The sequence below is a fragment of the Podarcis pityusensis genome, assembly GCF_964106645.2.
Source record: "Podarcis pityusensis genome assembly, chromosome: 15".
Taxonomy (NCBI): domain Eukaryota; kingdom Metazoa; phylum Chordata; class Lepidosauria; order Squamata; family Lacertidae; genus Podarcis; species Podarcis pityusensis.
The window spans coordinates 25291778-25307730 of record NC_138040.1 but is presented as its reverse complement, the minus strand read 5'-3'; the positions used below and the strand labels follow the sequence as shown (position 1 = coordinate 25307730).

The window sequence follows — 15953 nt, the reverse complement described above, 5'->3', positions numbered from 1 at the left end:
CCGTTCAAACACCACCATCCATACACCTGGGCAGCATTTTCCACCACCTTTGAGAATTTCCTGGTTCTTTATTCTTTTTCGTTATCTGCACTGAACTCTGCTACATTCTTTGCAACATCATCATCTGAGGAGCCTTTTTGGTTCTGGGTTTCCTCTTCTCTCTTCCTTCACACCACCAGCAGCTTTAGTACGTTTCGGTGTCCTGTCTTGCTCATTTCCCCAGAAACATTTGTCATTACAAAGACTGGCGAGTTTTCAAATGTTGCCTTAACAACTTTTTAAATATCTTTCTCCCAGTAATCTTCCAACTTATTTCTTCTTTCCTTTTTCAGAAAAACACAACCGCCTGTTTTTATTTCTGTCTTTTTTAAAATCCTGAGTTGCAATTCTGCTTTTGTTTCTCGCTCTTTATCTGTGTCTACCCTTTCTTGCTTACATAAGCTTTGCCATTTTCTGTGATGACATTCTAGTCAATAATTGGGCATGTGGTTGTTCATTGATTTTCATCTTTCCCTAAGGAGACAATATAGGCTGGCACTCTCTCCCCAAGTCCCCACAAACTACAGTTTTGGAGAACAATACATCCATTGTTAGTAGCTCCATCTATGAAGTTCTTGAGGAAGAGCTTAGCTTAGAGCATGGGTAGCCAACCTAAGGCCCAGGGGCCGGATGTGGCCCAATCACCTTCTAAATCTGGCCCGCAGACAGTCCAGGAATCAGCATGTTTTTACATGAGTAGAATGTGTCCTTTTATTTAAAATGCATCTCTGGGTTATTTGTGGGGCCTGCCTGGTGTTTTTACATGAGTAGAATGTGTGCTTTTATTTAAAATGCATCTCTGGGTTATTTGTGGGGCATAGGACTTCGTTTTTTAATTTTATTTTCAAAATATAGTCCAGCCCCCCACAAGGTCTGAGGGACAGTGGACTGGCCCCCTGCTGAAAAAGTTTGCTGACCCCTGGCTCAGATGAATTTAGTTTTGAAAAGCACAAAGATCAACATAGTTTTGAAAAGATCAACCAGACATTTTAAGGGAGTGGTCTTCAGCGCCCATCTGTGAGAAACTCTCTACTTGTTCTGATGGAGCATGAAAAGAGGTGCAACCCAGGAGATCATTTGCTGTGTTTGGAGAAATTGTTGTAATTGTTTCCCAACAGTAGCTACCACATATGTGCATATATTTTCATTTTACATGCAGTCTTGTTTTGTCAATTAATAAATTTCTTTTATACCAATTTCACCAGGGTGTTTTTTTTATGTGACTTTGTCTGTTGTTGTTTTTCCATATTTTGGGGGGCTATGGGTGGTATGCAACTAATGCATCCCATTAGTGCAAGAATTTCCACTTGTGCAATGGGTCTTCCTGCACTCTCCTCCCTGCCATGTGCCCTGCACTGTCCCCAGATCTGCTCTGGAGAATTGGAGGAATCCCTGCAGCAGATTTATGGGGGTGGGGGAGGAGAGTGGGGAAGTCCCATTGCACAAGTGGAAATCCTTGTACTGATGTGTTACTCAGCACTAATATGAATACAACCCCTTCCTCTCTGTCTCAATTTTTTTCTGGTGATGGGACCCAGTTCCTAAAGTTGTCATCACAGACTTATCAAACGGCCCGTAATTTTGATAGTTGAGGTGTTTTGTAGTGATGGGGCTTGTGTTTTACATGGTTTCCTGGGTGTACAGCCTCCCTGAGGATCCCTTTTATGGGATCCTGTCAATGACAGAGGTGTAGGACACAATTTGCCCTGGCCAGACTTTAGCCTTCCCCATATAAATGAATTCTAGTCACGAATGGTGACCGCAGGAACTAAGAACCTGGCCTCTCCTACCTGCCAGCCAAGCTTCTGTTTTGTGGCGTGCAAGAGTGTGATTCATTCATTCTCTGGCAGTGCTTGTCTGTTTATCTATCAGAAGATCACACTATTTGTGCAGTCAGGCATCAATGTTTACGGCATTTTGCAGAAGAACATAAGATAAAGCAACAGTTTCTTGCCCTAAAGAGCTTACAATGTGATTTTTGACAAAGGTGTGAAGAGGAGGGAGAGAGATGAGAGGCTGTGGGAAAGTAGAGGGTCAGTGGCGAGGCACGGGAAAACTGAGGATCAATGGGGGACACAGGGATGTTGATGGTCAATAGAAGATATGGGGTGGGTTGAGAGACAGGGAATATTTGTGAGCAAGTAGAGTCATATATACTTATTCTATGTTTTTGTTGTGGATTTGAAGTAAGTGCTGGGCCAAAAAACTTCATATATCTCTGGTGGGTTGTCTAGATGCACATTGTTTACTCCTGAATTATTTACTCCATTCATTGGGGTGGGAAGGAGGCACTGGTTATTTCCTTGTGTTGCTAGTCTTCCCAGTCCCCACAGCTTGGCATGGGTTACAGTGAACACATTGCTGGGCAGAAACAGCTTAAAACAATATATCTTTATCAAAACTCCATCTGTCTGGAATTGGCCAGCAACAAGAGAGTCTGATGCGGTGAAATGCATGGGGTTAATATGGACTTGGGCACAAGCCCATGGGCAGCTCCATCAAGGACTGGATGATAGACCACAGCAGCACCTTGTAAAACTGCACCCAAACCTCAGGGGAATGAATCTTCAGACAAGTATAAAATAATGTTCATTGGATATAATTTTTGTCCAAGGATTAGTGAGCCAACCACATTGCCTTAACAGGCTTTTCGCTGGACGGCTTTGAAACTGGCAGATGGTTTTATTTCCTCCAGCCAGGTATTTGTCATCAGTTGCAAAATGTTTAAAATATGTGTGGGTCAGTAGAAATATTTACAGAACAATCTCTGGCAAAGACAAGGCGTTTTCCTGGTGCTTGCGTTTAAAACAGAGGCGAGATGAGGGTGAAAGGGAACAGTGTGTAGCAGACTGGTAGATTAGTGTTTTGCAAAACTTTTACTGGTGGTCCAGATTCAAAGTTATGACTTGAAATGCCGCTTTCGACTCAAATGGGCTTTGAATTGAGGCTGTAAAGCAGGAAGTGGAAGACCACAGGCCTTGGGATTGAATGTGCTCTCCAAAGACTTCTGCCTGGTCCTGAGGACGCTCCCCAGTCTATAGCCTACTTTCCAGGCCCCATTTCTCCTGAAGCTACACCTCTCCCAGGCCCTGTTCCTTACACTTTGAATGCTTTGCCTGGCTGGAAACTGTCCTCCAGCTGTGATCGTGCTTTTAGCTTGCCTGGATGGAAGATGGACAGGTGGGTGGGTGGGGCTGCTCGATGTAGAACCATCTGATCTTGTGCAGTTGGCAGACAGTAGTCTATTGTACAAAGGTAAGAGTCAAATCTGTGGCTCTGGCTGTGCCTAGTGTTGCCGCTGGCCACACCCACAGCTGGCATTCAGCCCCTTGGGAAGGTTTCCCATGAGGGAATGGAGTCTTTGGGCTGAAAATAGCTCTCCAGCCCTGCTGTAAAGCCGGGACAATCCAGCAGGAACGCCATTATGGGAGTGCAATCCTTGGACCATTCTCATACCACACAATTACTTCTCAAAAAAATGTCTCTGTCTCTGGTCAGCTTACTAGTTCTCCATTGATATCTGAAGGGCTGTACTGTAGACAGATATTTTGTGGCAAACGGTGCATAAAGGTACTATAATAAAAAGTTAAAATTAAATTGGCCTCTCTCACCATACAACTGGCAGGTGGAAAGGTCTGAACCCAATACCTTAAACTCATATGTTGCCTTCTATCAGCCACCAGCAACCTGGTACCCTTCAGATATTCTGCACCATAGCCATCAACCCCAGCTCTTTCCTGTTGCCTGGTACCTGAGACCCTTTAAACTGGAGATGCCATGAATTGAGCCCAGGCCCTTCTGTGTGTGCAATGTTGGTGCTTGACCACTGGGTGACATACCCTCCCCTCAGGATTGAAGGTGCCGGGTTGAACTCTCTGAAGGGGGCAATTCATAAACAAGGTTCCACCTCTGGCAGTGGAGGCCTCTGTTAAAAATTAGCTGCCATTAGAGATCTTGCTTATACCTGCTAAAGGCAAATATCCTTTTGTTTGTTTGTTTTTTAATATAATTTTTATTCAGTTTTCTGTTTTACAATTTAAAGTGCATCCTTAAGATATCAAGGACTTCCCTTCTGCTTTTTCCAAGGTTCATTTTACATATCATAAATCCCTGCATATTTTACAAAAACTATACCGTTCAGCATTCCATCATTACATCCATCAAAACTTACACTGTTGAATTTATCTTAATGCTGCCAACGTTTTCAGCTGTACACAGTAATTTCCCATATATTCAATAAACGTTTTCCAATCTTCTCTAAATGTGTGTTCTTCTTATTCTCTTATTCTATATGTTGTCTGCAAGCTGCACATATTCTGTTAAAAGGCAATAAGCAGCGTTTTTATGTGGAATGGCACATATCTGTGTTTCCCCATTTCTGCTCACTACCTTTCTGGGTCTGTGGCTCGGTGGTAGAGCACCTGCTTTCCATGCAAAAGGTTCCTGGTTCCATCCCCAGCATCTCCAGGAAGACCTGGGCGAGACCCCTGCTTGAAACCCTGGAGAGCAGCTGCCAGTCAGTATGGACAGTATTGAACTAGATGGGACAGAATCTGTATAAATCAGCTTGCTTCCTGCATCCAACCATTCAAGTTGTTTATGTTTTGATATGGCTTTAATGAGAGAGGGTGAAGCTGGACTCCTCTGAAAAGGAACGGGACTGTTACCTGTTTGATTAGTTAGAACTTGGTTGGGAAGGAAGCACTGGTTATCAGCTCAGGTATGCCTACCGATTGCAGTCAAAGCCCTGTGCCGCGGAAATTGCTGCCGTCAATGGATTTATCAATATTTCCTTAGACCCGTAAGCTTTGATACAGTGTCAAGTCATCGCCGCCAAATACTTTGCATGTGATAAAGCTTACCTGTTTCAGATACAGAAGTGAGTTGTGTTTCCTTGTGACTCACACTATCGCAAGGCTTCAGAGTGGCTTCTTGGCTGACTGCCGGGTTGATTATTCAGAGGAGGTTTTATAGCAAGCCATGGGCTCAGACCTCACAATTTGCAATTGTTTTAATTCGCTAGAAAAGAGAGAGGAAGGAATGGTCAGGGTATGTCTACACTGCGCATTTAATCCAGCTTCAAACTGGGTGCAGGGGGGACGTGTGGAAGGCAGCAAGGGGAAATTCTATTGCACAAGTGGAAGGTGTTCCACTCATCCAATATTTGAAGCACCGAGAGAGAAAAATAATTATAATCTTCCCCTCCCAGGTTCTGCACCCGAGCAGCCCCCGCCCCCAACCCGCCCCTATCAAGGTGTCCGTGTCAAAGAGCCCGTAAAGGAACTCCTAAAGCGAAAGCGTGGCAGTGTTCAGAATGCAAACGTGGCCACTGCTGGGGCAGCGACGACGGTAAGAAGAGCTGTGGGCAAAACCACAATTTGTGGGCAAGATCCTCTTCCTCTCTGAATCTCCTTGTTGATTCATATAGGTTTCCATCATGATGTCACCTACGCCAAGCTTGGTGTCTTATGCTCAGAGCTGGCTGGCTAAGCAGATCTGAAATCGAGCTTTGTACAAAGCTCAAGTGGCAAAAATCTGATTTTATAAACTGAGCCAGGAGAAGCAGCACTTGCAAACAGCTGAAATGAAAGGTGGCCTGTTGTGGGGCAGCATGGCTTGCGGAATTCCCACCCCACTCTTTCTGCCCTTTCGTTCTCCAAACAAAAGCCTTTATTTGATTTGGTCATAAGATTTCTTACCCACCCTTCACCATCAGGACCCGAGATGGGTTCTCACAATATAATACAGTTACAAGAGCAAGTAAAACCATTATTATTATTATTATTATTATTATTAATCAAAACTGATGAGGTGGGTCCCGCAAAACAAAACACCTTAACTGTCAGAGGCCAGGGTAAAGAGGTGGATCTTCAGCATTTGTGGTAAACTATACAACAAAGATTCTAGACAAACCTCTGTCAGGAGGAGTTCCACAACTGAGGTGCTGCCACAGAGAAAACCTTCTCCCAGGTTGTCATTCCCTGCTCTTCTGAGGGTAGCAGAATGACCAAGGCCACATTCACGCCCTGCATTTAAAGCATCGTGGTACCACTTTTAACAGCCATGGCTTCCCCCAAAGAATTCTGGGAGATGCATCTTGTTAAGAGCGGTTACAATTCTCAGAGTGGTTTAATAATCAACTCCTCTTCACAAGGAGCTCTGGGGAATGGGGTGGGGGGAGAGATGGCTTTCTAACAACTCTCAGCACCCTTAACAAACTACAGCTACCAGAATTCTTTGGGGGAAGTGACATAATGGTGCTTTAAATGTAAGGTGTATGGGCGGCCTAAGAGAGCTCCCTACTGCCCTGTCCATATGCTGTGCCTGAAAGCTCATTAGGTGGCCTTGAAGTTTGATCGCAGTTTAAATATCACTGAAATGAGTTTCCTAGTTGGCCTCTGAGTAATATTTTCTCTGGTATTTCGTTTTCTTAAATAGCTGATGTCAAACTATTATTTTCCTTTAGGTATTTTTCCCCCATCAGCCTGTCCCTTCCTATTCACCCACTGGTAAGTGTCTCAGCATTCTGTTCTATTCTATTTTTTGCTTTTGTTTCTACTTCTTTGCTCATCGGTTTGTTTCTGACCTTCTCACAGCTTAACTCTCAAGTACAGCTGGGGGAGAAATTCAGTTCGTATTTAGAAGCAAACCTTCCTAACTGGCCTTTTTACAAAGCTAGCTGTGAGCCGAAACACAACCATACTTTGAAATTTACACCTTTCCGCTTTGTGCTGTGCAGATCTCCCAGTCAAGTAATGTGTTTCTAAAAATGAATATTTTAGTGAAAAGTGTGTACAAAATATATGCAGGGAAAACAAACGGTTTGCCAAAAAAAAAAAAAAGGGTCTATCAGGCAAAATTGCATAGGAAAATCTGTATGTTAAACCTTTGCACTAAAATGCTGATGAATTCTGAGGACCTTAAAAAACAACAACCCTAAGTGGAAATGACTTAAGATTGGAAAAAATGAGAAGCTGAAACTAACAGATTTGCCTTTCCCTACCTTCAAGACTCTCCTCTCTCCACAGGCCAAGTCTGCACAGATTCGGATTTTGTCACTTCTGCACTGCCAGTGATGGATGATGGGTCGCTGTATTCCGGGTGGTTAACACAACCTTCTCCAGCCTCTCTGCAGCCTTTGACCCAGTGGACCACCTACCCAGATTATGTCTCCCATGAAGCTGTCAGCTGTCCTTATTCAGCAGACATGTATGTCCAGCCCATGTGCCCAAGTTACACACTCGTTGGAACATCTTCCGTGCTCACTTATGCATCTCAGCCACTGATCACAAACTTTGCGGTGAGTCTGGCTGGGTCACTGCAATGGACCAGTTCTACTAATTTCTTACATTTTTATTGAACATGATTTATATACCTCCTAACAACACTGGGACATGGGTGGCGCTGTGGGTTAAACCACAGAGCCTAGGACTTGCCGATCAGAAGGTTGGCAGTTTGAATCCCTGCGACGGGGTGAGCTCCCGTTGCTCGGTCCCTGCTCCTGCCAACCTAGCAGTTTGGAAGCACATCAAAGTGCAAGTAGATAAATAGGTACCACTCTGGCGGGGAGGGAAACACCGTTTCCGTGTGCTGCTCTGGTTTGCCAGAAGCGGCTTAGTCATGCTGGCCACATGACCTGGAAGCTGTACGCCGGCTCCCTCGGCCAATAAAGCGAGATGAGCGCCGCAACCCCAGAGTTGTCCGCGACTGGACCTAATGGTCAGGGATCCCTTTACCTTTACCTTTAACAACAACAACAGCCTCTAGGTGGTTTAACTTAAAACAATATCAGCCATTCATAAGATGTCACAGATAAAATCAGCAAACTTTAAAAACAAAGAGACGAGATAATGATCAAAATATTGATGAAAAGCAACAGTTTTAAATACAAATGACCTTGACAGATTAGAGAACTGGGCCAAAACAAACAAGATGAATTTTAACAGGGAGAAATGTAAAGTATTGCACTTGGGCAAAAAAAATGAGAGGCACAAATACAAGATGGGTGACACCTGGCTTGAGAGCAGTACATGTGAAAAGGATCTAGGAGTCTTGGTTGACCACAAACTTGACATGAGCCAACAGTGTGACGTGACAGCTAAAAAAGCCAATGCAATTCTGGGCTGCATCAATAGGAGTATAACATCTAGATCAAGGGAAGTAATAGTGCCACTGTATTCTGCTCTGGTCAGACCTCACCTGGAGTACTGTGTCCAGTTCTGGGCACCACAGTTCAAGAAGGACACTGACAAACTGGAACGTGTCCAGAGGAGGGCAACCAAAATGGTCAAAGGCCTGGAAACGATGCCTTATGAGGAACGGCTAAGGGAGCTGGGCATGTTTAGCCTGGAGAAGAGGAGGTTAAGGGGTGATATGATAGCCATGTTCAAATATATAAAAGGATGTCACATAGAGGAGGGAGAAAGATTGTTTTCTGCTGCTCCAGAGAAGCGGACACGAAGCAATGGATCCAAACTACAAGAAAGAAGATTCCACCTAAACATTAGGAAGAACTTCCTGACAGTAAGAGCTGTTCGACAGTGGAATTTGCTGCCAAGGAGTGTGGTGGAGTCTCCTTCTTTGGAGGTCTTTAAGCAGAGGCTTGACAACCATATGTCAGGAGTGCTCTGATGGTGTTTCCTGCTTGGCAGGGGGTTGGACTCGATGGCCCTTGTGGTCTCTTCCAACTCTATGATTCTAGGAAATACACATAATAAAATTATATTTTTGGTTAGGCTAAGCAATGAAGCTTTTAGCAGTTGTAGAAAAGGGTGCAACGAAGGCACCTGCTTCAGGGAGTTCCAAAGAGAAGATGCTGCTACTCTGAAGGGGCAATTCTATTTTTACAAGTGCAGAGCAAGCAATGTTTGGCAGTTGCAAGAATGCCAGTTTCATAGATCAAAGTGGTCAAGTGGGATAAGGTGGTCCTTCAAGCAAGCTGGTGTCGGGCTGCTGAGGGCTTGGTGAAATATTTCCCTCAAGATTGCACATTAAGTATTGTTGAAATCAAGTATCATTGGGTGACAAATACACATTGTATGCAATATCCAGTAAGCATTCATCAGATATTTAAATATACAGCGAATGTTTGACATCACAATTCTCAGAAGACCATCACAAAGGGATTATTTTCCTGATGCAAATCCTCTTCGACTCTAATTTAAGCACAGGCTGTTATAGAATTAAGCTTCCTCATGTGAGAAGTAAAAAATTAAGATCATTGTGTGCACCTCGGGGGGGGGGGAATGAGAGAGAAAGTGAGAGTATAGTCATCAGCTTAGTATTGGCTTTGACTAGCAAAGAATCTCATCGCTGCGACTGGCAGCTTCTGAATTGCTGTAACTGAAGAGTGCCATAAATTGCATTGTTCTGTCTTGCTACCCAAAATATCAAATATCGGATCTGAATATTCGCAGGGAGCACCTGGAGCCTTTTCTTCCTGGTCTGTTTCCACACAATATTTTTACAACATTGTTTGTAGCTATATTTCAAATGCCATGAATAATTATTTTATTTGATGGTTTTCAGGGTGCTTTACAGTTGTTGTTTTTTAAACAACACTTTGCACAAGACCAACTGTATATAGCAAAAGCAGCACTGAGGCCTATTTCCCAGCCAAAGACCTGATCACCCACTGATTTCAGACATGATCAAGAGGGACAGTCTGCAGATACTGGGCTGTCTTCCACACTGAAGCCCACGGGGCTGGAATTTCTTGCAAATGTAGTTGTTGCTGTCAGAGATCAACACGGCCTCATGCTATGTGCCACAGCAAAGTGCCATCAAAAGTGGGAGGAACTTAGATCACATGTTCTGTTCTTCTCTTGTAGATGCTTCACTCAGCTACGGGTATGCACACCTCCACAAATGATTGATCCAAGTTAATGCCACAATGCCTCCATTAATTTCTATATGGGGAAGGAAGAGGCAGCATCCCTAGAAACAGCTGAGGGGAGGGAGGAATCTTGTTGCCCCACAGCAAGGAGCCTGTTAGGGACGCGGGTGGTGCTGTGGTCTAAACCACTGAGCCCTGGGCTTGCCGATCGGATCGGAAGGTTGGCGGTTCGAATCCCAATGACGGGGTGAGCTTCCGCTGCTCGGTCCCTGCTGCTGCCAACCTAGCAGTTCAAAAGCATGTCAAAGTGCAAGTAGATAAATAGGTACTCCGGCGGGAAGGTAAACGGCGTTTCCGTGCGCTGCTCTGGTTCGCCAGAAGTGGCTTAGTCATGCTGTCCACCTGACCCAGAAGCTGTACGCTGGCTCCTTCGGCCAATAAAGCGAGATGAGCGCCGCAACCCCAAAGTCGGCCACGACTGGACCTAATGGTCAGGTGTTCCTTTACCATTACCTTTAAGGACCCTGTTATTCCAAGGGTGCCTAGTAGCAGGTGGGCTTCTTGACCCATCAGCCATGTTAAGGAATCCAGCCTATTTCCCACCATGCAAGTTAACAAATACATAACTCTCCCATTCGTATGCATGGGGAAGAGGAAGGTTTTCTGTTCTGGGTTGGGAACGAACACACAAACTGAGGTGGTTTCTGGTACAGTTTGGAAATCCTCGGATTTCTCTGCCGTCTCTCTTGGCAGGTCCAGAAGTTGAGAACCTAAGAAAGTAATGCAAGGAGAGTTAATTGGGAGTAGGCTGTAAGGCTCAAAGGAAGCTGTTTCATACCAAGGTCAGACTCTTTGTCCTTCCAGCCCAGAGTCAACCACACTGGCTGGCAGTGACACTCCGGCAAAGATCTTTCCTGTCAACACTTACTTGACCTTTTCTAAAACTGGAGCTGCCAGGGATTGAATGTGAAACCTTCTGCATGCAAAGCAAGTACTCTGCCATTGTTGTTGTTTCTCTCTCCTCCCAGGATTTCATGGCATCAGTTAGCAGAATTTATTTATTCATTAGCCCTGGGCAGCTGCCATGGTTTTTTGCCAACTCCCATTTTATCCTCCGGCAATGTCCCCCATGAAGCAGGTGAGGTTGAGAGTGAGTGATTGGCCCAGCAGCAGTTGGTGGAGTGTGGGGCAAAGTCACAGAGCCCCTCCTGACGCGAACGGCATTACTGTTTATATGGATGAGGCTCAGGCAGGCTGCTGCTTCTTTAGCAGAGTGGCAATGAGGTTAGAGCCATGTGGACACATTGGCATGACAGAATTATTTATATGACCTTTGCAGACTAAAAAAGAAAATCCAGTGATAGCGGATTCTGCTCTTATTCGCTTGTGCAATTTCTGCTTCTGAGCTGTGGGTGAGCAAGCAAATTGTGGCAATTTCCATTTCTGATGTTATCCTCCCAGATTCCTAGCCAAAGGTCACCTAGAGAGCTAATGGCTGATTGGAGATTTGAACCTGGGTCTTCCCAATCCTAGGCCAACACTCTACTGCAGGGGTGCAAAACCCAAGGGCCTCCAGATGTTAGAACTCTCATCAACCTTGACTACTGGCCCTCCTGGGTGGGCCTAAGGGAGTTGGAGCTCAACAACACCCACGTTCCCCATCTGTGGCCTAGTTACTCAACCACACTGTTGTTGTTGTTTAGTCATTTAGTCGTGTCCAACTCTTCGTGACCTCATGGACCAGAGCACGCCAGGCACTCCTGTCTTCCACTGCCTCCCGCAGTTTGGTCAAACTGATGCTGGTAGCTTCAACAACACTGTCCAACCATCTCATCCTCTGTTATCCCCTTCTCCTTGTGCCCTCCATCTTTCCCAAAATCAGGGTCTTTTCCAGGGAGTCTTCTCTTCTCATGAGGTGGCCAAAGTATTGGAGCCTCAGCTTCACTATCTGTCCTTCCAGTGAGCACTCAGGACTGATTTCCTTAAGAATGGATAGGTTTGATCTTCTTGCAGTCCATGGGACTCTCAAGAGTCTCCTCCAGCACCATAATTCAAAAGCATCAATTCTTCAGCCTTCTTTATGATCCAGCTCTCACTTCCATACTGTATCCTTCATTATTTGTAATGGTTCATTGCTAGTTTTGCAGTTTTTTGTCTGGAGGATTTAAATCTTGACCCTTGTTTTTGACTTATTTATTTTTAATAAATGAATGGAGGCATCATGGCTGGGGCTGGTAAGATCTGGAGACCCACAACATCTGCCCCCCCCCCAAAGTTTAGCCTCTCCTGCTCCAGAGAAACACAAGTGATGGGTCAATCTGTTTTTTCCTTTTAATCAAACAGGCAAGACCCACTTCCACACCAGCTGTTGTGCCTCACTTGGATGTCATGGACCAGCAAGCTCCTCTGAGCTACTTCCCATGGACTCAGCCAATTTCAACATTACCAGCACCGTCCCTGCAGTACCAACCGGCTTCAACCACCCTCCCTGCACCCCAGTTTCTGCCTCTTCCCGTTTCAATCCCAGATCCGGTCCCCGAGGAGCTGAAGGACTCAAGGAAGGAAATGGGCACCCTGACCATCGAGAAGCTTCTTCTGCAGGATGAAAACAACGGCACATACGATCTGAGCAACAGCCTCCCAGTTGAAGGCCTTTAAAGTCAGAGTTTCAGCATACAGGGATAGCTTGAAACGTCTCAAGTCTTTGTGGCTCAAGGACAACCCAGCTCTCTCTCTCTCCGTCTCTCCTTTGGGTGTGAAAACCCGGTTTGTCTTCTGTGTGCTGAGCCCCTTTCCATATTGTGTATGCAGAGAAATGGCGGTTTATCGGGGCAGTTCTTCAGCACCCGAGTTTTGGCAAAAGAAATACAGCAGCCCAGCCCCACAAGTAGGAATACCACACTGTGAATAGGCTCTTTCCTTCCTTCTAGATGGTGGAATAAAGCGCAGAAACAGGGAAACAGTGGTAAGGCAGGCCACAACAACCCTATTTCAGCTTAAGTACAACCCGGGGAACCCCACAGCACCTTAATTCGTATGGCTAAGCACCCACCCAGTTCCATGGGTGGCTCAGGAGGCCGCCTGGAATTCTGGAATTGAATAGGTGCTGCTTATGGGCTCCTCTAGAAAAGTCTTTCAAGGGGGCAAGGAGCAGACGGGGACATGTTTCCCTTGCAAGGTGTGGCTCTTAGCTTTGTGCTGTAGGCTGAATTCAACTGGGGGTTTCTGTGCCCATTCCCACTCACACCCCTCTCCCTCCAGGCAAGCAAGTGACAGTTGTCATACTCTAAGAAGAAGTGCTCAAGGAAGGTGTGGAATGTTGCTAGCCTAAGGAGAAGTTGTGGTCTGGGCAGAATCCCAAGGGGCAGACAATGAGGCCTGGAAGGCCACATTTGACTCCTGGGATGGAAGTCCCTCACCTGTAGATCAAGGGCTTATCCACACTTTCATCTGTGCTGCAATTTCTATTGGTCCATGATTTGTAGGCATGGGTGGTTTTTTGTTTTGGTCACACCGCTGTGTTCCCCGAGCAAACCCACTGTTTATCACTGGATCAGAACAAACAGAAGTTCATAGAAAACCTGGTGTTTGTTCCAATTCAGCAGTAAAGCATTGGTTTTCCGGGGGAAGCAGCAAGATAATAAACCCCCAAAACTGTTCGGACCTGTGCCTAGAAATCATGGCACAAACAGAGCCCCAAGTGCTCACACCAGCTATTCACAACCTGGCACCCTCCACTATAACTCCCATCAGCTGTGACCATTGGGATGTGTTGACTCAGGATGATGGGAGTTGTAGTCCAAAACATGTAGAGGGTGCCACGTTTCCCTCAATCCGTTAAAGACGAACATTCTTCTGAGATTCGCTCAGCCCTTACGAAACCTATTTAGAAATATCCTGTCATAGTAAGTGTCTTTTGTCAATTATCTCTTGAAACTCTGGATTATCACAAGCTATTCAGGGTACAGCCAATAAAAAATTACAAACCCAAGTTAGGCACGTCCATTAACTTCAATAGGCCTACTCTGAGTAGGAATAGCATTGGATACACTTTTTTAAAAATATGAAGTTTGAATGTGGAGTGCACCTTCTGTGCTTTATTACACCAAGATACTCAGCGTGCCCCCCAGAATGTCAGTATTTTCCAGGAGAGATTTAAACACATAGCCGAGCTTTAGGTTTGTGTAATTAAAAGTGTCATCCTAGCACCCCAAATCCACGTTTGAAAAAAAGACTTTTTGCAGCTTGGAAAGTGACAGGCAAATGTGGGACGGGTGGCTGACTCACAGCAAACAGCCCACAAGCAAATAAGGATGAATGCAGGATGAACGTTTACTGTCGTATAACCACCCTGTAAACAAATCAGAAAGTATGCTCAGTAAAGTATGCACAGAGTTGTCTGGAGGAGCTCTCCGAGTTCTTTGTATATAATAGTCAGGATAAACCAATGAAGATGACGGAAAGGCAAGCTGGGTCCCTGCTGTTTTTGAAATCTGGCTTGTTGTTATATTTTAAAGAAGGGATTCGTGCTGGGTGCTGTTATTTCTTTAGGCAAAAATCATAATAAAACTTAGCATTGATGTAGCACATTCCCAGTGTTCCAATGGCTTTGCTTGCATACGCATTTTCCTAAGAATGATTTCCCATGCAAGGAATATTCCTCCTGTGAAGGATGCTACAGAGAGCACCTTTTAAAGCCAAACCCTCTTAAAGAAAGGACACTTTTCCAATGTACACTCAACATTATCTTGGCAAACGGCATTGCTTCATTTCCGAAAGGACTGTCGACATTCTGAGCACTCAGTGCTGTAAAGCTTTTATCGTGTGTACAATATAACAATCTGGGGACAAATATTGTCTGCAGGATCCGAGGGCCAAGCGGAGCAGTTAAAAAAAAAAGGCAATTTAAGACTCTCTCCCCCCCCCCCACACACCCCCATACACACACCTCTGCACCTTTCCCCTTCTTTTGGCTTGGATTTTGACTGCCAGAGAAACAACTGACTCTTGGTCTGGGAATGGGGAAAACGTTGCTTTAACTGAATGCTCCGTGTAGCAATTCTTCATCTAAAAGATCAACAAAGCCTGGGAGACTAAATGGAAGCAGTTGGGTCTAGTTCTGTAGGGTAGAACCTGAATTATCCAGCATGCTCACGCAGTCATAACCCTATGGCCTTTGCTCCTTCACGCCTGACACCCTCACCTGCCCAAATCTTTTTCTGCCCTCTCAAACCTACTCTCTTTTGGCACCCCTTACACAGTCAAGGCCACTTTATTGGGGGGAACAGAGCACTGCCTCACCAACATTATTCAGCAAAAACCAGCCCCTACCCGCTTGCCTTCTTACTTAACAATTAGTCCAGGGAGTGGTAGTACCTGTCACCATCCTCCTAGAGTTGCCCTTGTGGCACTCAGTAGGGAGGAGGATGGAGACAAAACTAGAATTAGTTGCCTCTGCCTGCCGTTAGCTCTGGCGTCACCTACTTTGGCCTCCCTGCCTTCTACCCTACCAGTGGAAGCATCATGCTATTTTCAGCGATTGCGTTTACCAGTTTTCTTCTCTGTGTGTTTCCTTCCTTCCTTCCTTCCTTCCTCTGCCCCAAGCTTTATCCACAAGCAATATGAAAGGCAATCCTCCAGCTACCTTGGTCCTACGTTGTAATGCAGGAGTGGAGGGCCTATGGCCTTCCAGATATGGCTGGACTACAACTCCCATGATCCCATGACAATTAGCTGTGCTGACTAGGGCTGATGGGAAATGGAGTCCAATGGCATCTGTTTCTATTGCCAGGTTTCCCACCACCACTGTAAAGTAAAATTCATATCTGCTGAACTCTGAACATGGACTTCAAACAGAGGGAAAATACTGTTTTTTCTTCTTCCCGCAACTGGCTGAAGCTAGTAGAGCTGTTCACAAGTAAACTGGTGTTACAACTCTGGGCATGTGCCTTTGTGCACACTCGTACCAGGAGAGCTGTGTTGCAAAAGCTTTGATGTCTGTATTAACAGGATGTGAAAGAGCAGCAAAGCGATGTTGAGCTTTGCCCTACAGGATGGGAGCCTCTTTTTCACCCCTTAC

The 15953-nt window shown here is 45.3% G+C and overlaps 1 protein-coding gene across 1 annotated transcript in view; it reads left to right on the top strand.

Annotated features, from left to right (window-relative positions):
* The window catches only part of POU2AF1 (POU class 2 homeobox associating factor 1), a 32465-nt gene extending 18002 nt beyond the window's left edge, over positions 1 to 14463 (top strand). The window contains exons 2-5 of the mRNA XM_080983699.1: positions 5249 to 5388; positions 6506 to 6548; positions 7068 to 7339; positions 12218 to 14463. Coding sequence (XP_080839825.1) covers positions 5249 to 5388; positions 6506 to 6548; positions 7068 to 7339; positions 12218 to 12532 — 770 coding nt within the window. The 3' untranslated portion in view covers positions 12533 to 14463. The remainder of the gene's footprint in view (positions 1 to 5248; positions 5389 to 6505; positions 6549 to 7067; positions 7340 to 12217) is intronic.
* The last annotated feature ends 1490 nt before the right edge of the window (positions 14464 to 15953 follow it).